The sequence below is a fragment of the Neoarius graeffei genome, chromosome 22, assembly GCF_027579695.1.
Source record: "Neoarius graeffei isolate fNeoGra1 chromosome 22, fNeoGra1.pri, whole genome shotgun sequence".
Classification (NCBI taxonomy): Eukaryota; Metazoa; Chordata; class Actinopteri; order Siluriformes; family Ariidae; genus Neoarius; species Neoarius graeffei.
The window spans coordinates 48,218,250-48,245,003 of NC_083590.1; the positions used below are offsets into that span (position 1 = coordinate 48,218,250).

General features: G+C 41.3%; 1 protein-coding gene across 2 annotated transcripts in view; it reads left to right on the forward strand.

Moving 5' to 3' along the window:
• The first annotated feature begins 231 nt into the window (after window positions 1-231).
• LOC132870909 (IgGFc-binding protein-like) overlaps window positions 232-26,754 on the forward strand; it is a 70,232-nt gene continuing 43,709 nt past the window's right edge. For both annotated transcript variants that reach the window (XM_060904888.1, XM_060904889.1), the window contains exons 1-12: window positions 232-311; window positions 3,029-3,596; window positions 3,681-3,883; window positions 7,486-7,633; window positions 10,925-11,178; window positions 11,286-11,868; window positions 14,223-14,845; window positions 17,570-18,137; window positions 18,222-18,424; window positions 22,029-22,176; window positions 25,456-25,709; window positions 25,817-26,399. In XM_060904888.1, the coding sequence (XP_060760871.1) occupies window positions 237-311; window positions 3,029-3,596; window positions 3,681-3,883; window positions 7,486-7,633; window positions 10,925-11,178; window positions 11,286-11,868; window positions 14,223-14,845; window positions 17,570-18,137; window positions 18,222-18,424; window positions 22,029-22,176; window positions 25,456-25,709; window positions 25,817-26,399 (4,210 nt within the window). In that variant the 5' untranslated portion in view covers window positions 232-236. The remainder of the gene's footprint in view (window positions 312-3,028; window positions 3,597-3,680; window positions 3,884-7,485; window positions 7,634-10,924; window positions 11,179-11,285; window positions 11,869-14,222; window positions 14,846-17,569; window positions 18,138-18,221; window positions 18,425-22,028; window positions 22,177-25,455; window positions 25,710-25,816; window positions 26,400-26,754) is intronic.

Consider the following 26,754-nt stretch of genomic DNA (forward strand, 5'->3'; position numbering starts at 1 on the left):
CAGAATGCAGTGTCGTCAATGGGATCAGAGCCTGCCATCCAGTACATCAGGCCACCTGTATTATTCATGGAGATCCTCACTACAACACATTCGACAACAGAACCTACAGCTTCCAGGGCACTTGTACTTACACTGCTGCTCAGGGCTGCCACCTGGAAGGAACACACCTCACTCCATTTGCAGTGATAGTAGAAAACGCAAAGTGGAATGAGATCCAAGCCAATCCAAATGTCTCTATGGCCAAGATGGTGATCGTGCAAGTGTACGGCATTACACTAGTGCTGCAAAGGAATCAACTATATCAGATAATGGTTAGTACAATCTGTGTGCTATACACTGCCAGAGATAGCTATAGACTGTATATCCTGTAGCTCCTGATTCATATTTCACACCTTAGTTGTTGGTTCTAATAAACCAACAACAACAAAACCATTGACTCAGTTGTATTTGGTTAGTACATGGGTAAAATAAGCTATTTTTACTAAAGGGTGTGACATGACTAGTTAACACAAAACTGGATTGATTGATTTAAAGTATTTTATTTTCTCTTAAAACTTCATATCTTATTATGGACACGAGTGTTTTACTGGGAAATACACCGCTCGTTTTTTTCATCTGAGCTCCATCTGGGACATTGCGAACCAAAACCGTGGCATAAATCTCTACATGTCATTCGTGAAGAAATCGATGAATTGTTTTGATAAATTTGGGTACTTTTTGTTTGTAAATGTGTTGATATAATATAAAGAAAATCACATGTAGGCTTGAAGATATGAAGTTTCTCTCTTGTGTTGAAAAACTCATATTTTTCATATGAAATACATCACGAATCTTTTTTTAAAGATATTTTTTCACCTTTATTGGATAAGACAGTGTAGAGACAGGAAATGAGTGGGAGAAAGATCAGGAAAAACCTCAGGTCGGAATCGAACCCGGGTCCCCGGATTTATGGTATGGCGCCTTATCCACCTGAGCCACGACACCCCCATATGTTGCAAATCTGAGTGACATATTTAAATAATATTGGCTGGTGTTGAGACATATTCCATTCAGCTAGCATGATACTAAACGACTTGAAGACGAGTAGCTGAATGGAATATATCTGATATACCACGGAAAAAAGCCAGCCAATATTATTATTATTGTTATTGTTATAACACGTACACACTTTTTTCATATCAGCATAGCTTACCGGCGACTCAGTGCTGTTAGCGTGGCAGTCCAGTTACCTTCCAGCCAGAGGAGCAGTAGTGTTAGCGAAGGCCGGTGCTAGCTTACCCGCGACTCGGTGCTGTTAGCGTGGCAGTCTAGTTACCTTCCAGCTGGTGTAGCAGTAGCATTAGCGAAGGCCAATGCTAGCTTACCCGCAACTCGGTGCTGTTAGCACGGCAGTCCAGTTACCTTCCGGCCAGTGTAGCGTTAATGAAGACCAAGGCTTGCGCAGTTAAGCTGAATATTATTATTTTCCTTGTGTAAATTACTGAATTACTTTTAAAATCAACATCGACAGCTACACACAACGGAGCAACCTGGCAGCCAAAATTCTCTCGAAATCTTCTGCTTTTAACAAAGCAAACCTGGCGGCCATGATTGTTTATAAACTGTCATAGTCGCTCGCTAGCGTGGAAGTTTTACATCTCTGACATGTCTCTTTTCCAGTTTTTTTATGTCCATTGATATGCTTTTCTCTTGTAAATATGCGTGACGAACATATAATGAAGTTTTGGTAGCCTTTCAGGTGTTCAGCACGTCTTTAGTTTCAGTTTTCAGTTTATTTATTTAGTGCTTAATCCTAGTACTGGATTAGCCTCATCTTCTCTCTTTCCTGGACGACAAAGAAATGATTCTGCGCGTGCACAGAAGAAAAGTTTTGTCATTGGATATTTGCATGAGCGCTGATGTGTGACATCATTTTATCTTGACAACGTGCAATATTATAACAATATTGCATGCTCATTCTCCATTGGGGAGAGTGGCGTAATATATGGAGGATAAGCGGTATGATAACAATATTGCATGCCATCAATATACCTGCTAGAAGGGAATAGAATACATGTTTTTATTCCATGGAAAAAGTGGCCCGGATGTATAATAATTCCCGCTATTTCACTCCGATGATGTCACTCCCAGTGTTTTCCCACTGACTTGATGCACGTTGTCAAAATGGCGAACCGGTTCAAAATTAAAATTATTTTGATTAACTTGCATTTTTTTTTTTTGCGGATGCGTCTATCTAATATAAAGAACATTACACTGTGGCACAAAGACATGAAGTTTATCTTCTTGTGTTGAAAATGTTTTCACTCATTTGCTTCGCTCACTCGTGAATATATTCACCACTCGAAGATAAACTTCATATCTTTGTGCAACCGTGTCATATCCTCTATTTATGATACTAAGAAATGATATTCCAGTCCAATACCATGTGTCAGTATCAGGCCCTGAAACACAGGATTGAATTTGCAAAATCCACTGATGTTATGTTGCGTGACTCAGTGCAGATCATACAGGTAAACAGAGAAAACAGATGTACCGCTGATGTTTTGCTCGGCGTAGAAACAGAAACTTTCAGAGAGCAGGCTAGTACTCAGAGTATATCAGGACCAATCAGTGTCAGGTACTGATACTGATGCTCAGATCTATGATTTCATATTGAAAATTGAGATTGATGCCCCCCTAAGTATGAAGATAGAATTTTGAGTGACTTGCGTATTCTTAAGACTTATTTACTTACTTTCTTGGTATTATGTTACTTGATATGAAGAGCCGGTTTATTTGGAAATGGGGTTGAATAGCCAGTAAGAGGAAAAACATTACATGTGCAAGCTAGAGGTCTTGGCTAAAACTATGCCTGCCTGGTCTTGTTCATGTTTTGCTTTTCTGGAATGTTTAGTCTTGTCGTCTAAGGTAACCTAAATATCCATGTAGCTGTCCTACTACTGAGTTGTACATTAGATCTCTTTGCCTTGGCAATATAATAACCAAATCCAGAATCCTTCAATTATTTTATACAATATGTTTTGTTTAGGTGAATGGATTACTGACCAACATTCCTGTAAGTCTGGATGATGGAAAAGTGAGGGTCCAGCGAGAAGGCAATCAAAACGTAATATTAACAGACTTTGGCCTGAGAGTTTCCTACAACATGATTTATCATGTCGCCATTACACTCCCAAGCAGCTATGCAGGAAAGACCTGCGGCTTATGCGGAAACTTTAATGGTGATAAGAATGACGAATTCCTGTTACCAAATGGCAAGGAAACCAAAGAACTGAAAACATTTGTAGCTGCATGGAAAGTACCTGTTCCTGGTATTGTGTGTGATGACGGCTGCAGTGGTGCTTTCTGCCCAGAATGCCCTGAAGATAAGAAAGCTGCATTTGAAAAGGACTGTAGTATTCTTATCAATCCTGAAGGTCCATTTGCTGCCTGTCACAGCGTAATTAACCCTGATTCCTACTTCAACGACTGTGCCTACGATGTCTGCATGGGCGAAGGAAATAAAAATATGCTCTGTCAAGACATTGCTGCATACATGACTGCCTGTCAGGATGCAGGCGTTAATGTTAAAAATTGGAGAACACCAACATTTTGTCGTAAGTATAACGCAAGCTTGTAGAGTAATAAGACATTATGACTTTTTTTTCCCCGTGATTATTCCTTGTGCTTCATCCTTGCAGCTCTTACCTGTCCTGCCAACAGTGTCTATGAAATCTGTGCAAAGGGATGTGACACACCTTGTCCTGGCCTTACTGATGTAATGAAGTGTAATATTCAGACCTGTGCTGAAGGCTGCATTTGTAAATCTGGATTCTTTAACAATGGGACTGGCTGCGTTACAGCAGATCAGTGTGGCTGCTATGAGAATGGACACACCTATAAGGTAAGTCACTGTAGCACTTCAGGATTGTTGGGACACTGAAGGATGGAGGCAGGCGGGGTACTTTGATGGGTGTTTTTAGTTTTACTATTCACTTTTCAGCTATCTTACTACTGAATTCAGTTGTCTCACCAAGCCGCACCAACAAATGCACAGACACACAAACTTTTTCTCTCTTCCTTTAAAGCTAGACTGCCTTTCAGATTTTTCAAGTGTAGGTCATAAAAAGAATTTTCCCCAACACTTGATTATTTTAGTTTAGTGGACTGAAAGCTACCAAATTTGAATCACAGACTTCCAATTTTATTAGATTTTTAAAATAGAACACTTGATGAATTTAGGGCCACATGGCCCTAAATTCTCTGCTATTTTTTCCTGCTTCACCATGACCCAATTCAAGATCCCACATCATGCATCACATGGTGGGCTTTACCTATTCATGCAAGGCATTGTGGGATACAAATTTGAAACAGGAGAGAAAAATAGAGGATGTGAGTGTACGAATGAAACGTGAAAGACAGACTACAGTAACGGAAAGAAAGCGAGAAGAAAAGACATTATGTTATATATGAAGGAAAGGAAACGCAGGACCAAACTAATCAATATCGGCGCTCAGCGAGCACCTCGGTGTGATCAGCTGTTCGTTTAACTGTCAGTGCACGGTCAAGGTAAACCTGCGCACGCACACACACACACATCCTCTGTCTGCTTGATTGCTCGAAGCGAGTGATTTCATGCACATTATTTGCTTTAATCCCCTCAAATTAAATAACTTCCTAGCCACAGAATGGTCTGATATTTTGTGAGATATTACAGAAATAAACATATATCACAATGAACAAATTTCAGAGCGAACTAAATTTCCCTGATTTTATGAAATCGAAAGGCTGTCTAGCTTTAAGTCATCACTGAAATGAAAGACACACACACATCACCATTAATCACACTCAGGTGTGATCAGTTTGCCCGCTTTGCCACTCTCTTCCCCTGGCCTTGTTCTCCATTCACAAACCAGCGTGTGACCACGCCTCTGCCTCCACAGTTACATCTATAGTAAGATTTCTGTCAAAGCCTGGTGGATATAATAGAATTGAAGGCATAATGGCATTATATATATACATACAGTGGTGCTTGAAAGTTTGTGAACCCTTTCGAATTTTCTATATTTCTGAATAAATATGATCTAAAATATAATCAGATTTTCACACAAGTCCTAAAAGTAGATAAAGAGAATCCAGTTAAACAAATGAGACAAAAATATTATACTTAGTCATTTATTTATTGAGGAAAATGATCCAATATTACATATCTGTGAGTGGCAAAAGTATGTGAACCTCTAGGATTAGCAGTTAATTTGAAGGTGAAATTAGAGTCAGGTGTTTTCAATCAATGGGATGACAATCAGGTGTGAGTGGGCACCCTGTTTTATTTAAAGAACAGGGATCTATCAAAGTCTGATCTTCACATGATCTTCACTTCTTTGTGGAAGTGTATCATGGCACGAACAAAGGAGATTTCTGAGGACTTCAGAAAAAGCGTTGTTGATGCTCATTAGGCTGGAAAAGGTTACAAAACCATCTCTAAAGAGTTTGGACTCCACCAATCCACAGTCAGACAGATTGTGTACAAATGGAGGAAATTCAAGACCATTGTTACCCTCCCCAGGAGTGGTTGACCAACAAAGATCACTCCAAGAGCAAGGCGTGTAATAGTCGGCGAGGTCACAAAGGATCCCAGGGTATCTTCTACGCAACTGAAGGCCTCTCTCACATTGGCTAATGTTAATGTTCATGAGTCCACCACCAAGAGAAGACTGAACAACAATGGTGTGCATGGCAGGGTTGCAAGGAGAAAGCCACTGCTCTCCAAAAAGAACATTGCTGCTCATCTGCAGTTTGCTAAAGATCACATGGACAAGCCAGAAGGCTATTGGAAAAATGTTTTGTGGATGGATGAGACCAAAATAGAACTTTTTGGTTTAAATGAGAAGCGTTATGTTTGGAGAAAGGAAAACACTGCATTCCAGCATAAGAACCTTATCCCATCTGTGAAACATGTTGGTGGTAGTATCATGGTTTGGGCCTGTTTTGCTGCATCTGGGCCAAGATGGCTTGCCATCATTGATGGAACAATGAATTCTGATTTATACCAGCGAATTCTAAAGGAAAATGTCAGGACATCTGTCCATGAACTGAATCTCAAGAGAAGGTGGGTCATGCAGCAAGACAATGACCCTAAGCACACAAGTTGTTCTACCAAAGAATGGTTAAAGAAGAATAAAGTTAATGTTTTCTAATGGCCAAGTCAAAGTCCTGACAATCCAATCGAAATGTTGTGGAAGGACCTGAAGCGAGCAGTTCATGTGAGGAAACCCACCAACATCTCAGAGCTGAAGCTGTTCTTTACGGAGGAACGGGCTAAAATTCCTCCAAGCCGGTGTGCAGGACTGATCAACAGTTACCGCAAACGTTTAGTTGCAGTTATTGCTGCACAAGGGGTCACACCAGATACTGAAAGCAAAGGTTCACATACTTTTGCCATTCACAGATATGTAATATTGGGTCATTTATAGGTCTAGTTTTATTGAAGGGTCGGTGTTCTGATAAACTGTCCTACACGTCAATGCACAGAGCACAAAACGTCATCTCTTGGCATTTGAACAGATTTTTGTCCTAGATCAGCTGTGCTATAAACGGTGCAGAATAAACGGTGCAGATTAACGGCGTGCATTCAATCTTTATTACTTAATCTAACATAATGCTGATTTCTAACCATTGCGTGAGTCTTGCAATACATCTGAAATATCTCCCCTTCACGATCTTCCACCAAAGCGCTTCAACTTCTGACCTATCTGATCAGCTGTTGTAGCTCAACACCCTACTCGTCCTTCAAAGCCCCACTGATGTCAGAACATTCTACATTCATTTATTACTGTAGAAGCATATTCTGATGGGGTCATATGAGTTGTGAGAACGTCCTGCGGCGTCATTTGAATTGTAATAACGTCCTACACTCATTTTAATAGAGCAAATGGTACTTGTGAATAGTGACAAAAAACCTATTAATTCTACATATTCTGACAGGGTCAATTGAAGAGTCAGAGCGTCCTAGATTCATATGAATGTAAAAGCATATTCTGACGGAGTCGTTTGAATTGTCAGGACGTCCTACATTCAGATGAATTCTGACAGGGTTGGTGGACGTTGTATCAGTGTAGAAGCATGTCCTTTGCAGAGGGAAAAACCACGAACTACAGTATGACTAAAAGTTAAAGTTGAATCACACTGTAGGATTTCCTGCAATGTAGGACTGCTCGACAGACGTGTCTGACATCCCCTCCTACCGTAGGACGCTTCGCGGATGTAGGACCGTTTATCAGAACACCGGGCTATATGTTGAGACACTACTGTTTATACAGCATCCATGTTGAGTGTTACATGCTCCCACAGTCATATTTCAAACAGTGGCCCATTGTTCTCATAGAGTCTCTAATAGTATTCCATGAGCTCCTGTTCGGTAAACACCGCTATGACATGATTACTTTGTTAATTGTTGAAAAAAAAAAAAGACAGTGGCAATGGTGACGTGTTAAACCCATGTTACAGATTAATCAGACTGTCATCACAGAATCTTGCCAAGAAAGTTTGACCTGTCTTCCCTCTGGAAAAGTGCATCATGAAACCATAGAATGCAGTTCTATTGAAGTCTGTGAGGTAAAGAATGCAGTTCGTGGCTGCTATCCAAATCCTAATGGTGAGTAAACGCACTTTTGCTGGATTCCTGCTCAACAGTAATGTCACAGTTATTGTTCTTAATGATTTCATATTAGCATACAAAACATCTCATCTCATTATCTGTAGCCGCTTTATCCTGTTCTACAGGGTCACAGGCAAGCTGGAGCCTATCCCAGCTGACTACGGGCGAAAGGCGGGGTACACCCTGGACAAGTCGCCAGGTCATCACAGGGTTGACACATAGACACAGACAACCATTCACACCTACGGTCAATTTAGAGTCACCAGTTAACCTAACCTGCATGTCTTTGGACTGTGGGGGAAACCGGAGCACCCGGAGGAAACCCACGCGGACACGGCGAGAACATGCAAACTCCGCACAGAAAGGCCTTCGTCGGCTACGGGGCTCGAACCCAGACCTTCTTGCTGTGAGGCAACAGCGCTAACCACTACACCACCGTGCCGCCGCATACAAAACATTATAACTGTAAATCCTTATAACTCTTCTACCTACAGTGTTGTAATTGAGTCACTAAACCTCAAGTCCGAGTCCAGTCTTGCATCCCCAGTGTTCAAATCTGAGTCATTAAAGAAAATTTCGAGTCAGGTCTGAGAACAAGACTCCACCCGCACTGTTTGACGATGGCTGTTGCTGCCTTTATGTGAAAGCGTCTCTGCTACTGTGTCGGATGAACGTTACTGCTCGACTGCCCCATTTTAGTTAATAGGCTACAGATAGGGGCGGCACGGTGGTGTAGTGGTTAATGCTGTCACCTCACAGCAAGACGGTCCGGGTTTGAGCCCCGTGGCCGGCGAGGGCCTTTCTGTGCGGAGTTTGCATGTTCTCCCCGTGTCCGCGTGGGTTTCCTCCGGGTGCTCCGGTTTCCCCCACAGTCCAAAGACATGCAGGTTAGGTTAACTGGTGACTCTAAATTGAGCGTAGGTGTGAATGTGAGTGTGAATGGTTGTCTGTGTCTATGTGTCAGCCCTGTGATGACCTGGCGACTTGTCCAGGGTGTACCCCGCCTTTCACCCGTAGTCAGCTGGGATAGGCTCCAGCTTGCCTGCGACCCTGTAGAACAGGATAAAGTGGCTAGAGATAATGAGATGAGATGAGGCTACAGATAAAAAGCTCGTTCATTGCTCAGCAAGCCCCGCCCACTATCAACAGGGCAAATAACATGAGAGAGGGTTAACACTAGCTAGTTCATCGCTCAGCAAGCAAGCCCCGCTATCAACAGGTCAATGAACATAGTGTGTCACTTCCTTCTCTGGGTGGAGTCTTGCCAAATGACGACTGAAGTTCGAGGTTGTCCCCGTCGTCTCCTTGATAGTTCTTCTACATACATATGGAACACATAGCAGTGCATTTTCAGGGAGTACGAAGTATTCCATCAGAGATGGTTGGGAGACGGATGTAAGTGCAGAAGGTGTGTTTATTAATACAAGTGAAGACAGGTAAACAATCCAGAATGGCAGGCAAAATCGTAAAACAGTGAAACAGGCAATAGGTCGAGTGAAGCACAAACAGGCTATCGTAGACTTGGCAGAATCAAAGACGAGAAACAGGAAAAACCAAACAAGGAAATAAGGCTTGGTAATGTGTCAGCAACGCAACTCAATACTTCGCAAAGTAAGTGTGTTTTTATATCAGCGCACTGATTGCACCTTAATCCTTTGTGGGTGCAAGTCGTTTATGGCGCACGTGAGAATCCGCTTGGTGCACGCACTGTCCAGAGCACGCCCGAGAGTCTATCTGATGCACGCACCAAGGTGCGCAGGTGTGACACTTTTGCACGAAATTAGTACAAAAATGAATGTAGTTATAAATATCTTATGCCAAATTATTATGACATGTTACAAAAAATACGGAAAAATCTGAGTCCTCGTCTCCAATTTGCGAGTCTTATTGCAGTTAATGTACGAGTCCGAGTCCAAGTCATCAGTACTCAAGTCCAATCAAGTCACTAGTCCTTAAAATTAGGGCATGAGTCGGACTCGAGTACTACAAGCCTGCCTATAAATACCACTACATAAAACCATTATGACTGTAGTAAGTAAAACTGGTCTGGAAAAAGGTTAATAATAAATGGGTAGATAGGTGACAATGCATTTTTCTCAAGGTTTGAATTTTATGTGGATTAGATCATGAACAACTTTTCCTTAAAGATAGTTGTAAGTTAAGCAGATGAGTGTATGGTCAGTTTATCATCTCATCTCATTATCTCTAGCCGCTTTATCCTTCTACAGGGTCGCCAGTTTATCATTTAAAGCATATTTTCTTTACAGGAGAACATGTCAAATAAAAAAAAGCTTCATTATTTTATTAATTTGACACATTATAAATTATAAAACTTTTTTAAAATTCTTGTTTAGCCATTATTTTACCAGGAAGTCCTTCGAGATTAAAATATCTTTTTCAAGGGAGACCTGGCCAAGAAAGCAAACCATTACACCATTATAAGGACGGTCAATATTATAAAATAAAGCATTTTTTGGGACAGTTAGAACATGATAAAACAGGTGACATCCTGGGCATATATTACAGTTTCATGACTTCGGTTTCATATCTGGTGGTTTAATTAAGCTGTGTGCACAAAACTGTCAGAAAAATAATAGCATGTGCTGGAAATTTACTATTTTATAGCTGCATAATAATAATAATAATAATAATAATAATAATAGTGGAAGCAACATTGTTGAATTAAAATACACAAAATGCCATTCAAGTGTGAGGGCTTTTATTTTGTGATGCCAACAGACAAGTGTTCATGATGGTCATCAAAAAATAAGCAAAGTTTCAAAGACAAAGTTATCAGGATACTCCGAAACCATAAACAACAACAAAAAAAGGGAACAACTGAATGATAATGAAGGTGGCATGGTGGTGTAGTGGTTAGCGCTGTCGCCTCACAGCAAGAAGGTCCGGGTTCGAGCCCCGTGGCCGGCGAGGGCCTTTCTGTGTGGAGTTTGCATGTTCTCCCCGTGTCTGTGTGGGTTTCCTCCGGGTGCTCCGGTTTCTCCCACAGTCCAAAGACATGCAGGTTAGGCTAATTGGTGACTCTAAATTGCCTGTAGGTGTGAATGTGAGTGTGAATGGTTGTTTGTCTCTATGTGTCAGCCCTGTGATGATCTGGTGACTTGTCCAGGGTGTACCCCGCCTCTCACCCATAGTCAGCTGGGATAGGCTCCAGCTTGCCCATGACCCTGAACAGGATAAGCAGTTATAGATAATGGATGGATGGATGGATTTCCAAATCATCATTACCACATGTCTTAAAAGATTACCATTTTATACTTATTCCCCTAGCTTCATCAGGTATCTGTTGGGTCATGGGAGACCCACACTATCGTACTTTTGATGGCGAGTACTACAACTTCATGGGCAACTGTACCTACATTCTGGCCAAAAACTGCCATGTAGACAATGATCACCCAGCATTTGAAATCCAGGCCATGAATAAACGCACTGGAAGCTCAAAAGGCACCAGTGTCAGTGGAGTCAACATTCAAGTCTATGGTCAAACTATCACCATTATCCAACATGAGAATGGGTTTGTCAGAGTGAGTTTAAATATTTGTTTTAACATTGACCTGTTCTAGCAATTGGGAGTTAGTTTGTATTTGGTTCTAATATAAAGTTCTAATGTTTATGTTTTCATACATTTCAGATTCGTGATTCACTTTGGTGCCTTCCAATCTCCTTGGACAATGGCAGAGTAACTCTTCAGCAAAGTGGCCTGTTGGTTATAATCAAGACAGACTTTGGATTGTCAGTGCAGTATGATTGGGATCAGTATTTAGTGGTGAGGATACCAGTTAGCTTTGTGGGAAGGATGTGTGGCATGTGTGGGAACTTCAATGGAATAAAAGGTGATGACCTTACCACTCCCAATGGCAGCGTAGCAAGCAGTATTCCACAACTGGGAAAGAGCTGGATAGTACCAGGTTTTGTGGGTGAAGCTTATTGTACAGATGATTGTGTTGGTCAGTGTGAGAGCTGCCAGGGAGAACCATGGATTGAACGTCTAGCAGCAGAGTCCTTCTGTCGCTTGGCCACCATTCTAACTGATGGTCCATTACGCGATTGCAACTCTCTCATTGACCCCAAGGTTTTTTATGAAAATTGCCTTCTGGACTACTGTTTGGGAAAAGGATTGAAGAAATTTCTATGTAAGACAGCAGAGATTTATACAGATGCTTGTCAGCAAGCTGGCATTCATGTGCACGACTGGAGACACATCATTGGCTGTCGTAAGTAATAGAATTTAAATGTGTTTAATTTGTATTTTTACCATACTGGCTTACATACTGTATGAATGTGCATAATATTATTGGCTGCATAAGTATTCACACCAAATAACCACCCTTGGCTGCAATTACAGCTGCAAGTCCTCTGAGATATGTTTTTGTAGCTTTACAATTCTGGATCCTGATATTTTTGCCCATTATTCATGACAAACTTGCTTGAGCTCAGTCAGATTGGATGGAGTGGATTCAAGTTTTACCAAAGCTTCTCAAATGACTTGAGGTCTGGGTTTTGACTAGCCCATTCTAACACAATCAGGTGCTTAGTTTTGAACCCCTCCAGTGTAGCTTTGGCACTATGCTTACTGCCTGTTGGATGGTGAACCTCCATCCCAGTCTCAAGTCTTTTAGATTGTAACAGGATTTCTTCTAGGGTTGCCCTTTACAGTGGTGCTTGAAAATTTGTGAACCCTTTAGAATTTTCTATATGTCTGCATAAATATGGCCTAAAACATCATCAGATTTTCACACAAGTCCTAAAAGTAGATAAAGAGAACCCAGTTAAACAAATGAGACAAAAATATCATACTTGGTCATTTATTTATTGAGGGAAATGATCCAATATTACATATCTGTGAGTGGCAAAAGTATGTGAACCTCTAGGATTAGCAGTTAATTTGAAGGTGAAATTAGAGTCAGGTGTTTTCAATCAGTGGGATGACAATCAGGTGTGAGTGGGCACCCTGTTTTATTTAAAGAACAGGGATCTATCAAAGTCTGATCTTCACAACACATGTTTGTAGAAGTGTATCATGGCACGAACAATGGAGGACTTCTGAGGACTTCAGAAAAAGCGTTGTTGATGCTCATCAGGCTGGAAAAGGTTACAAAACCATCTCTAAAGAGTTTGGACTCCACCAATCCACAGTCAGACAGATTGTGTACAAATGGAGGAAATTCAAGACCACTGTTACCCTCCCCAAGAGTGGTCAACCAACAAAGATCACTCCAAGAGCAAGGTGTGTAACAGTCAGCGAGGTCACAAAGGACCCCAGGGTAACTTCTAAGTAACTGAAGGCCTCTCTCACATTGGCTAATGTTAATGTTCATGAGTCCACCATCAGGAGAGAACACTGAACAACAATGGTGTGCATGGCAGGGTTGCAAGGAGAACGTCACTGCTCTCCAAAAAGACCACTGCTGCTCATCTGCAGTTTGCTAAAGATCATGTGGAATACCAGCGAGTTCTAAAGGAAAATGTCAGGACATCTGTCCATAAACTGAATCTCAAGAGAAGGTGGGTCATGCAGCAAGACAACGACCCTAAGCACATGAGTTGTTCTACCAAAGAATGGTTAAAGAAGAATAAAGTTAATGTTTTGGAATGGCCAAGTCAAAGTCCTGACTTTAATCTAATCGAAATGATGTGGAAGGACCTGAAGCGAGCAGTTCATGTGAGGAAACCCACCAACATCCCAGAGTTGATCCAACAGTTACCGGAAACGTTTAGTTGCAGTTATTGCTGCACAAGAAGGTCACACCAGATACTGAAAGCAAAGGTTCACATACTTTTGCCACTCACAGATATGTAATATTGGGTCATTTTCCTCAATAAATAAATGACCAAGTATAATATTTTTGTTTCATTTGTTGAACTGGGTTCTCTTTATCTACTTTTAGGACTTGTGTGAAAACCTGATGATGTTTTAAGTCATATTTAAACAGAAATATAGAAAATTCTAAAGGGTTCACAAACTTTCAAGCACCACTGTATATGGCTCCAATCATCTTGCCTTAACCCTGTCCAATTTCCTAGTCCTTGTTAATGAAAAGCATTCCCATGACATGATGATACCACCACCATTCTTCCCTGCGGGGAATGGACTTCTCAGAGCGGTGAACAATGTTGGGTTTTTGTATACACATAGACTCTGACAAGTTTCCAACATGAGATTTCATATGGTTTTTTTCCATAATGGCTTTCTTCTCGTCATGCTTCCATAAAACTTTTATGCTTTTTATTTGTAATTTTTTATTTTTGCAAAATGTATAAATTTCCCCCTCTTCAATATTATGAGCTATTTTGTGTAGATTCTTCACATCTAATTCCCAAATAAGTCTACCTAACTTTCAAGTTGTGAAACTACATTGTGGAATTGTGGAAGAGTTTGGGGAGGTGGTGGTTCATATCCTTGCCACTGTAGCTGTTTCCTGTAGATATACAGTACCAGTCAAAATTTTGAACACACTTACTCGTTTTGATGAATGCTTAAGCGTGTCCAGGCTTTTGACTGGTACTGTATGTAACCTGCTTTTGAACAAGAATGTGTAGATTTACTGAAAATCTTTTTTTTATCCAGCTACCCCTAAATGCCCAGCAAACAGTCACTTTGAGTCCTGTGCCTGTCCTGCTACCTGTGAGAATCGCACTCCTTCTGCTGAATGCAAAGCAAACTGTGTCGAGGCTTGCACTTGTGATGATGGATACTTGTGGAGTGGAAACAAGTGTGTCCCGAAGTCTCAGTGTGGCTGTATGTACAAAAGTGGAGGTGAGGAGCGTTACTTACAGGCTGGAGAATCCATCTGGGCTGATGACAAGTGCACCAAAAACTGTACCTGCAACCCAACAAATGGTCAAGTCGTATGTGAAACCAGCAGCTGCTCAGGTGGAACAGAATGCAGTGTCGTCAATGGGATCAGAGCCTGCCATCCAGTACATCAGGCCACCTGTATTATTCATGGAGATCCTCACTACAACACATTCGACAACAGAACCTACAGCTTCCAGGGCACTTGTACTTACACTGCTGCTCAGGGCTGCCACCTGGAAGGAACACACCTCACTCCATTTGCAGTGATAGTAGAAAACGCAAAGTGGAATGAGATCCAAGCCAGTCCAAATGTCTCTATGGCCAAGATGGTGATCGTGCAAGTGTACGGCATTACACTAGTGCTGCAAAGGAATCAACTATATCAGATAATGGTTAGTACAATCTGTGTGCTATACACTGCCAGAGATAGCTATAGACTGTATATCCTGTAGCTCCTGATTCACATTTCACACCTTAGTTGTTGGTTCTAATAAACCAACAACAACAAAACCATTGACTCAGTTGTATTTGGTTAGTACATGGGTAAAATAAGCTATTTTTACTAAAGGGTGTGACATGACTAGTTAACACAAAACTGGATTGATTGATTTAAAGTATTTTATTTTCTCTTAAAACTTTATATCTTATTATGGACATGAGTGTTTTACTGGGAAATACGCCGCTGGTTTTTTTCATCTGAGCTCCATCCGGGACATTGAGAACCAAAACCGTGGCATAAATCTCTACATGTCATTCGTGAAGAAATCGATGAATTGTTTTGATAAATTTGGGTACTTTTTGTTTGTAAATGTGTTGATATAATATAAAGAAAATCACATGTAGGCTTGAAGATATGAAGTTTCTCTTCTTGTGTTGAAAAACTCATATTTTTCACATGAAATACATCACAAATCTTTTTTTAAGATATTTTTGGGCTTTTTTTCACCTTTATTGGATAGGACAGTGTAGAGACAGGAAATGAGTGGGAGAGAAAGGAAATGACCTCAGGTCGGAATCGAACCTGGGTCCCTGGATTTATGGTATGGCACCTTATCCACCTGAGCCATGACACCCCTGTATGCTGCAAATCTGAGTGACATATTTAAATAATATTGGCTGGTGTTGAGCTATATTCCATTCAGCTAACATGATACTAAACGACTTGAAGACGAGTAGCTGAATGAAATATATCTGATATACCACGGAAAAAAGCCAGCCAATATTATTATTATTGTTATTGTTATAACACGTACACACTTTTTTCATATCAGCATAGCTTACCGGCGACTCAGTGCTGTTAGCATGGCAGTCCCGTTACCTTCCAGCCAGAGGAGCAGTAGTGTTAGCGAAGGCCGGTGCTAGCTTACCCGCGACTCGGTGCTGTTAGCGTGGCAGTCTAGTTACCTTCCAGCTGGTGTAGCAGTAGCATTAGCGAAGGCCAATGCTAGCTTACCCGCAACTCGGTGCTGTTAGCACGGCAGTCCAGTTACCTTCCAGCCAGTGTAGCGTTAATGAAGACCAAGGCTTGCGCAGTTAAGCCGAATATTATTATTTTCCTTGTGTAAATTACTGAATTACTTTTAAAATCAACATCGACAGCTACACACAACGGAGCAACCTGGCAGCCAAAATTCTCTTGAAATCTTCTGCTTTTAACAAAGCAAACCTGGCGGCCATGTTTGTTTATAAACTGTCATAGTCGCTCGCTAGCGTGGAAGTTTTACATCTCTGACATGTCTCTTTTCCAGTTTTTCTATGTCCATTGATATGCTTTTCTCTTGTAAATATGCGTGAAGAACATATAATGAAGTTTTGGTAGCCTTTCAGGTGTTCAGCACGTCTTTAGTTTCAGTTTTCAGTTTATTTATTTAGTGCTTAATCCTAGTACTGGATTAGCCTCATCTTCTCTCTTTCCTGGACGACAAAGAAATGATTCTGCGCGTGCACAGAAGAAAAGTTTTGTCACTGGATATTTGCATGAGCGCTGATGTGTGACATCATGTTGTCTTGACAACGTGCAATATTATAACAATATTGCATGCTCATTCTCCATTGGGGAGAGTGGCGTAATATATGGAGGATAAGCGGTATGATAACAATATTGCATGCCATCAATATACCTGCTAGAAGGGAATAGAATACATGTTTTTATTCCATGGAAAAAGTGGCCCGGATGTATAATAATTCCCGCTATTTCACTCCGATGACGTCACTCCCAGTGTTTTCCCACTGACTTGATGCACGTTGTCAAAATGGCGAACCGGTTCAAAATTAAAATTATTTTGATTAACTTGCATTTTTTTTTTTGCGGATGCGTCTATCTAATATAAAGAACATTACACTGTGGCACAAAGACATGAAGTTTATCTTCTTGTGTTGAAAATGTTTTCACTCATTTGCTTCGCTCACTCGTGAATATATTCACCACTCGAAGATAAACTTCATATCTTTGTGCAACGGTGTCATATCCTCTATTTATGATACTAAGAAATGATATTCCAGTCCAATACCATGTGTCAGTATCAGGCCCTGAAACACAGGATTGAATTTGCAAAATCCACTGATGCTATGTTGCGTGACTCAGTGCAGATCATACAGGTGAACAGAGAAAACAGATGTACCGCTGATGTTTTGCTCGGCGTAGAAACAGAAACTTTCAGAGAGCAGGCTAGTACTCAGAGTATATCAGGACCAATCAGTGTCAGGTACTGATACTGATGCTCAGATCTATGATTTCATATTGAAAATTGAGATTGATGCCCCCCTAAGTATGAAGATAGAATTTTGAGTGACTTGCGTATTCTTAAGACTTATTTACTTACTTTCTTGGTATTATGTTACTTGATATGAAGAGCCGGTTTATTTGGAAATGGGGTTGAATAGCCAGTAAGAGGAAAAACATTACATGTGCAAGCTAGAGGTCTTGGCTAAAACTATGCCTGCCTGGTCTTGTTCATGTTTTGCTTTTCTGGAATGTTTAGTCTTGTCGTCTAAGGTAACCTAAATATCCATGTAGCTGTCCTACTACTGAGTTGTACATTAGATCTCTTTGCCTTGGCAATATAATAACCAAATCCAGAATCCTTCAATTATTTTATTCAATATGTTTTGTTTAGGTGAATGGATTACTGACCAACATTCCTGTAAGTCTGGATGATGGAAAAGTGAGGGTCCAGCGAGAAGGCAATCAAAACGTAATATTAACAGACTTTGGCCTGAGAGTTTCCTACAACATGATTTATCATGTCGCCATTACACTCCCAAGCAGCTATGCAGGAAAGACCTGCGGCTTATGCGGAAACTTTAATGGTGATAAGAATGACGAATTCCTGTTACCAAATGGCAAGGAAACCAAAGAACTGAAAACATTTGTAGCTGCATGGAAAGTACCTGTTCCTGGTATTGTGTGTGATGACGGCTGCAGTGGTGCTTTCTGCCCAGAATGCCCTGAAGATAAGAAAGCTGCATTTGAAAAGGACTGTAGTATTCTTATCAATCCTGAAGGTCCATTTGCTGCCTGTTACAGCGTAATTAACCCTGATTCCTACTTCAACGACTGTGCCTACGATGTCTGCATGGGCGAAGGAAATAAAAATATGCTCTGTCAAGACATTGCTGCATACATGACTGCCTGTCAGGATGCAGGCGTTAATGTTAAAAATTGGAGAACACCAACATTTTGTCGTAAGTATAACGCAAGCTTGTAGAGTAATAAGACATTATGACTTTTTTTTCCCCCTGATTATTCCTTGTGCTTCATCCTTGCAGCTCTTACCTGTCCTGCCAACAGCGTCTATGAAATCTGTGCAAAGGGATGTGACACACCTTGTCCTGGCCTTGCTGATGTAATGAAGTGTAATATTCAGACCTGTGCTGAAGGCTGCATTTGTAAATCTGGATTCTTTAACAATGGGACTGGCTGCGTTACAGCAGATCAGTGTGGCTGCTATGAGAATGGACACACCTATAAGGTAAGTCACTGTAGCACTTCAGGATTGTTGGGACACTGAAGGATGGAGGCAGGCGGGGTACTTTGATGGGTGTTTTTAGTTTTACTATTCACTTTTCAGCTATCTTACTACTGAATTCAGTTGTCTCACCAAGCCGCACCAACAAATGCACAGACACACAAACTTTTTCTCTCTTCCTTTAAAGCTAGACTGCCTTTCAGATTTTTCAAGCGTAGGTCATAAAAAGAATTTTCCCCGACACTTGATTATTTTAGTTTAGTGGACTGAAAGCTACCAAATTCGAATCACAGACTTCCAATTTTATTAGATTTTTAAAATAGAACACTTGATGAATTTAGGGCCACATGGCCCTAAATTCTCTGCTATTTTTTCCTGCTTCACCATGACCCAATTCAAGATCCCACATCATGCATCACATGGTGGGCTTTACCTATTCATGCAAGGCATTGTGGGATACAAATTTGAAACAGGAGAGAAAAATAGAGGATGTGAGTGTACGAATGAAACGTGAAAGACAGACTACAGTAACGGAAAGCGAGAAGAAAAGACGTTATGTTATATATGAAGGAAAGGAAACGCAGGACCAAACTAATAAATATCGGCGCTCAGCGAGCACCTCGGTGTGATCAGCTGTTCGTTTAACTGTCAGTGCACGGTCAAGGTAAACCTGCGCACGCACACACACACACTTCCTTTGTCTGCTTGATTGCTCGAAGCGAGTGATTTCATGCACATTACTTGCTTTAATCCCCTCAAATTAAATAACTTCCTAGCCACAGAATGGTCTGATATTTTGTGAGATATTACAGAAATAAACATATATCACAACGAACAAATTTCAGAGCGAACTAAATTTCCCTGATTTTATGAAATCGAAAGGCTGTCTAGCTTTAAGTCATCACTGAAATGAAAGACACACACACATCACCATTAATCACACTCAGGTGTGATCAGTTTGCCCGCTTTGCCACTCTCTTCCCCTGGCCTTGTTCTCCATTCACAAACCAGCGTGTGACCACGCCTCTGCCTCCACAGTTACATCTATAGTAAGATTTCTGTCAAAGCCTGGTGGATATAATAGAATTGAAGGCATAATGGCATTATATATATACATACAGTGGTGCTTGAAAGTTTGTGAACCCTTTCGAATTTTCTATATTTCTGAATAAATATGATCTAAAATATAATCAGATTTTCACACAAGTCCTAAAAGTAGATAAAGAGAATCCAGTTAAACAAATGAGACAAAAATATTATACTTAGTCATTTATTTATTGAGGAAAATGATCCAATATTACATATCTGTGAGTGGCAAAAGTATGTGAACCTCTAGGATTAGCAGTTAATTTGAAGGTGAAATTAGAGTCAGGTGTTTTCAATCAATGGGATGACAATCAGGTGTGAGTGGGCACCCTGTTTTATTTAAAGAACAGGGATCTATCAAAGTCTGATCTTCACATGATCTTCACTTCTTTGTGGAAGTGTATCATGGCACGAACAAAGGAGATTTCTGAGGACTTCAGAAAAAGCGTTGTTGATGCTCATTAGGCTGGAAAAGGTTACAAAACCATCTCTAAAGAGTTTGGACTCCACCAATCCACAGTCAGACAGATTGTGTACAAATGGAGGAAATTCAAGACCATTGTTACCCTCCCCAGGAGTGGTTGACCAACAAAGATCACTCCAAGAGCAAGGCGTGTAATAGTCGGCGAGGTCACAAAGGATCCCAGGGTATCTTCTACGCAACTGAAGGCCTCTCTCACATTGGCTAATGTTAATGTTCATGAGTCCACCACCAAGAGAAGACTGAACAACAATGGTGTGCATGGCAGGGTTGCAAGGAGAAAGCCACTGCTCTCCAAAAAGAACATTGCTGCTCATCTGCAGTTTGCTAAAGATCACATGGACAAGCCAGAAGGCTATTGGAAAAATGTTTTGTGGATGGATGAGACCAAAATAGAACTTTTTGGTTTAAATGAGAAGCGTTATGTTTGGAGAAAGGAAAACACTGCATTCCAGCATAAGAACCTTATCCCATCTGTGAAACATGTTGGTGGTAGTATCATGGTTTGGGCCTGTTTTGCTGCATCTGGGCCAAGATGGCTTGCCATCATTGATGGAACAATGAATTCTGATTTATACCAGCGAATTCTAAAGGAAAATGTCAGGACATCTGTCCATGAACTGAATCTCAAGAGAAGGTGGGTCATGCAGCAAGACAATGACCCTAAGCACACAAGTTGTTCTACCAAAGAATGGTTAAAGAAGAATAAAGTTAATGTTTTCTAATGGCCAAGTCAAAGTCCTGACAATCCAATCGAAATGTTGTGGAAGGACCTGAAGCGAGCAGTTCATGTGAGGAAACCCACCAACATCTCAGAGCTGAAGCTGTTCTTTACGGAGGAACGGGCTAAAATTCCTCCAAGCCGGTGTGCAGGACTGATCAACAGTTACCGCAAACGTTTAGTTGCAGTTATTGCTGCACAAGGGGTCACACCAGATACTGAAAGCAAAGGTTCACATACTTTTGCCATTCACAGATATGTAATATTGGGTCATTTATAGGTCTAGTTTTATTGAAGGGTCGGTGTTCTGATAAACTGTCCTACACGTCAATGCACAGAGCACAAAACGTCATCTCTTGGCATTTGAACAGATTTTTGTCCTAGATCAGCTGTGCTATAAACGGTGCAGAATAAACGGTGCAGATTAACGGCGTGCATTCAATCTTTATTACTTAATCTAACATAATGCTGATTTCTAACCATTGCGTGAGTCTTGCAATACATCTGAAATATCTCCCCTTCACGATCTTCCACCAAAGCGCTTCAACTTCTGACCTATCTGATCAGCTGTTGTAGCTCAACACCCTACTCGTCCTTCAAAGCCCCACTGATGTCAGAACATTCTACATTCATTTATTACTGTAGAAGCATATTCTGATGGGGTCATATGAGTTGTGAGAACGTCCTGCGGCGTCATTTGAATTGTAATAACGTCCTACACTCATTTTAATAGAGCAAATGGTACTTGTGAATAGTGACAAAAAACCTATTAATTCTACATATTCTGACAGGGTCAATTGAAGAGTCAGAGCGTCCTAGATTCATATGAATGTAAAAGCATATTCTGACGGAGTCGTTTGAATTGTCAGGACGTCCTACATTCAGATGAATTCTGACAGGGTTGGTGGACGTTGTATCAGTGTAGAAGCATGTCCTTTGCAGAGGGAAAAACCGCGAACTACAGTATGACTAAAAGTTAAAGTTGAATCACACTGTAGGATTTCCTGCAATGTAGGACTGCTCGACAGACGTGTCTGACATCCCCTCCTACCGTAGGACGCTTCGCGGATGTAGGACCGTTTATCAGAACACCGGGCTATATGTTGAGACACTACTGTTTATACAGCATCCATGTTGAGTGTTACATGCTCCCACAGTCATATTTCAAACAGTGGCCCATTGTTCTCATAGAGTCTCTAATAGTATTCCATGAGCTCCTGTTCGGTAAACACCGCTATGACATGATTACTTTATTACTTTGTTAATTGTTGAAAAAAAAAAGACAGTGGCAATGGTGACGTGTTAAACCCATGTTACAGATTAACCAGACTGTCATCACAGAATCTTGCCAAGAAAGTTTGACCTGTCTTCCCTCTGGAAAAGTGCATCATGAAACCATAGAATGCAGTTCTATTGAAGTCTGTGAGGTAAAGAATGCAGTTCGTGGCTGCTATCCAAATCCTAATGGTGAGTAAACGCACTTTTGCTGGATTCCTGCTCAACAGTAATGTCACAGTTATTGTTCTTAATGATTTCATATTAGCACACAAAACATCTCATCTCATTATCTGTAGCCGCTTTATCCTGTTCTACAGGGTCACAGGCAAGCTGGAGCCTATCCCAGCTGACTACGGGCGAAAGGCGGGGTACACCCTGGACAAGTCGCCAGGTCATCACAGGGTTGACACATAGACACAGACAACCATTCACACCTACGGTCAATTTAGAGTCACCAATTAACCTAACCTGCATGTCTTTGGACTGTGGGGGAAACCGGAGCACCCGGAGGAAACCCACGCGGACACGGCGAGAACATGCAAACTCCACACAGAAAGGCCTTCGTCGGCTACGGGGCTCGAACCCAGACCTTCTTGCTGTGAGGCAACAGCGCTAACCACTACACCACCATGCCGCCGCATAAAAAACATTATAACTGTAAATCCTTATAACTCTTCTACCTACAGTGTTGTAATTGAGTCACTAAACCTCAAGTCCGAGTCCAGTCTTGCGTCCCCAGTGTTCAAGTCTGATTCATTAAAGAAAATTTCGAGTCAGGTCTGAGAACAAGACTCCACCCGCACTGTTTGACAATGGCTGTTGCTGCCTTTATGTGAAAGCGTCTCTGCTACTGTGTCGGATGAACGTTACTGCTCGACTGCCCCATTTTAGTTAATAGGCTACAGATAGGGGCGGCACGGTGGTGTAGTGGTTAGTGCTGTCACCTCACAGCAAGACGGTCCGGGTTTGAGCCCCATGGCCGGCGAGGGCCTTTCTGTGTGGAGTTTGCATGTTCTCCCCGTGTCCACGTGGGTTTCCTCCGGGTGCTCCGGTTTCCCCCACAGTCCAAAGACATGCAAGTTAGGTTAACTGGTGACTCTAAATTGACCGTAGGTGTGAATGTGAGTGTGAATGGTTGTCTGTGTCTATGTGTCAGCCCTGTGATGACCTGGCGACTTGTCCAGGGTGTACCCCGCCTTTCACCCGTAGTCAGCTGGGATAGGCTCCAGCTTGCCTGTGACCCTGTAGAACAGGATAAAGCGGCTAGAGATAATGAGATGAGATGAGGCTACAGATAAAAAGCTCGTTCATTGCTCAGCAAGCCCCGCCCACTATCAACAGGGCAAATAACATGAGAGAGGGTTAACACTAGCTAGTTCATCGCTCAGCAAGCAAGCCCCGCTATCAACAGGTCAATGAACATAGTGTGTCACTTCCTTCTCTGGGTGGAGTCTTGCCAAATGACGACTGAAGTTCGAGGTTGTCCCCGTCGTCTCCTTGATAGTTCTTCTACATACATATGGAACACATAGCAGTGCATTTTCAGGGAGTACGAAGTATTCCATCAGAGATGGTTGGGAGACGGATGTAAGTGCAGAAGGTGTGTTTATTAATACAAGTGAAGACAGGTAAACAATCCAGAATGGCAGGCAAAATCGTAAAACAGTGAAACAGACAATAGGTCGAGTGAAGCACAAACAGGCTATCGTAGACTTGGCAGAATCAAAGACGAGAAACAGGAAAAACCAAACAAGGAAATAAGGCTTGGTAATGTGTCAGCAACGCAACTCAATACTTCGCAAAGTAAGTGTGTTTTTATATCGGCGCACTGATTGCGCCTTAATCCTTTGTGGGTGCAAGTCGTTTATGGCGCACGTGAGAATCCGCTTGGTGCACGCACTGTCCAGAGCACGCCCGAGAGTCTATCTGATGCACGCACCAAGGTGCGCAGGTGTGACACTTTTGCACGAAATTAGTACAAAAATGAATGTAGTTATAAATATCTTATGCCAAATTATTATGACATGTTACAAAAAATACAGAAAAAATCTGAGTCCTCGTCTCCAATTTGCGAGTCTTATTGCAGTTAATGTATGAGTCCGAGTCCAAGTCATCAGTACTCAAGTCCAATCAAGTCACTAGTCCTTAAAATTAGGGCACGAGTCGGACTCGAGTACTACAAGCCTGCCTATAAATACCACTACATAAAACCATTATGACTGTAGTAAGTAAAACTGGTCTGGAAAAAGGTTAATAATAAATGGGTAGATAGGTGACAATGCATTTTTCTCAAGGTTTGAATTTTATGTGGATTAGATCATGAACAACTTTTCCTTAAAGATAGTTGTAAGTTAAGCAGATGAGTGTTTGGTCAGTTTATCATCTCATCTCATTATCTCTAGCCACTTTATCCTTCTACAGGGTCGCCAGTTTATCATTTAAAGCATATTTTCTTTACAGGAGAACATGTCAAATAAAAAAAAACTTCATTATTTTATTAATTTGACACATTATAAATTATAAAACTTTAAAATTCTTGTTTAGCCATTATTTTACCAGGAAGTCCTTCGAGATTAAAATATCTTTTTCAAAGGAGACCTGGCCAAGAAAGCAAACCATTACACCATTATAAGGACGGTCAATATTATAAAATAAAGCATTTTTTGGGACAGTTAGAACATGATAAAACAGGTGACATCCTGGGCATATATTACAGTTTCATGACCTCGGTTTCATATCTGGTGGTTTAATTAAGCTGTGTGCACAAAACGGTCAGAAAAATAATAGCATGTGCTGGAAATTTACTATTTTATAGCTGCATAATAATAATAATAATAATAATAGTGGAAGCAACATTGTTGAATTAAAATACACAAAATGCCATTCAAGTGTGAGGGCTTTTATTTTGTGATGCCAACAGACAAGTGTTCATGATGGTCATCAAAAAATAAGCAAAGTTTCAAAGACAAAGTTATCAGGATACTCCGAAACCATAAACAACAACAAAAAAGGGAACAACTGAATGATAATGAAGGTGGCATGGTGGTGTAGTGATTAGCACTGTCTCCTCACAGCAAGAAGGTCCGGGTTCAAGCCCCGTGGCCGGCCAGGGCCTTTCTGTGTGGAGTTTGCATGTTCTCCCCGTGTCTGTGTGGGTTTCCTCCGGGTGCTCCGGTTTCCCCCACAGTCCAAAGACATGCAGGTTAGGTTAACTGGTGACTCTAAATTGACCGTAGGTGTGAATGTGAGTGTGAATGGTTGTTTGTCTCTATGTGTCAGCCCTGTGATGATCTGGCGACTTGTCCAGGGTGTACCCCGCCTCTCACCCATAGTCAGCTGGGATAGGCTCCAGCTTGCCCATGACCCTGAACAGGATAAGCAGTTACAGATAATGGATGGATGGATGGATTTCCAAATCATCATTACCACATGTCTTAAAAGATTACCATTTTATACTTATTCCCCTAGCTTCATCAGGTATCTGTTGGGTCATGGGAGACCCACACTATCGTACTTTTGATGGCGAGTATTACACCTTCATGGGCAACTGTACCTACATTCTGGCCAAAAACTGCCATGTAGACAATGATCACCCAGCATTTGAAATCCAGGCCATGAATAAACGCACTGGAATCTCAAAAGGCACCAGTGTCAGTGGAGTCAACATTCAAGTCTATGGTCAAACCATCACCATTATCCAACATGAGAATGGGTTTGTCAGAGTGAGTTTAAATATTTGTTTTAACATTGACCTGTTCTAGCAATTGGGAGTTAGTTTGCATTTGGTTCTAATATAAAGTTCTAATGTTTATGTTTTCATACATTTCAGATTCGTGATTCACTTTGGTGCCTTCCAATCTCCTTGGACAATGGCAGAGTAACTCTTCAGCAAAGTGGCCTGTTGGTTATAATCAAGACAGACTTTGGATTGTCAGTGCAGTATGATTGGGATCAGTATTTAGTGGTGAGGATACCAGTTAGCTTTGTGGGAAGGATGTGTGGCATGTGTGGGAACTTCAATGGAATAAAAGGTGATGACCTTACCACTCCCAATGGCAGCGTAGCAAGCAGTATTCCACAACTGGGAAAGAGCTGGAGAGTACCAGGTTTTGTGGGTGATGCTTATTGTACAGATGATTGTGTTGGTCAGTGTGAGAGCTGCCAGGGAGATTCATGGATTGAACGTCTAGCAGCAGAGTCCTTCTGTCGCTTGGCCACCATTCTAACTGATGGTCCATTACGCGATTGCAACTCTCTCATTGACCCCAAGGTTTTTTATGAAAATTGCCTTCTGGACTACTGTTTGGGAAAAGGATTGAAGAAATTTCTATGTAAGACAGCAGAGATTTATACAGATGCTTGTCAGCAAGCTGGCATTCATGTGCACGACTGGAGACACATCATTGGCTGTCGTAAGTAATAGAATTTATATGTGTTTAATTTGTATTTTTACCATACTGGCTTACATACTGTATGAATGTGCATAATATTATTGGCTGCATAAGTATTCACACCAAATAACCACCCTTGGCTGCAATTACAGCTGCAAGTCCTCTGAGATATGTTTTTTGCAGCTTTGCAATTCTGGATCCTGACATTTTTGCCCATTTTTCATGACAAACTTGCTTGAGGTCAGTCAGATTGGATGGAGTGGATTCAAGTTTTACCAAAGCTTCTCAAATGACTTGAGGTCTGGGTTTTGACTAGCCCATTCTAACACAATCAGGTGCTTAGTTTTGAACCCCTCCAGTGTAGCTTTGGCACTAC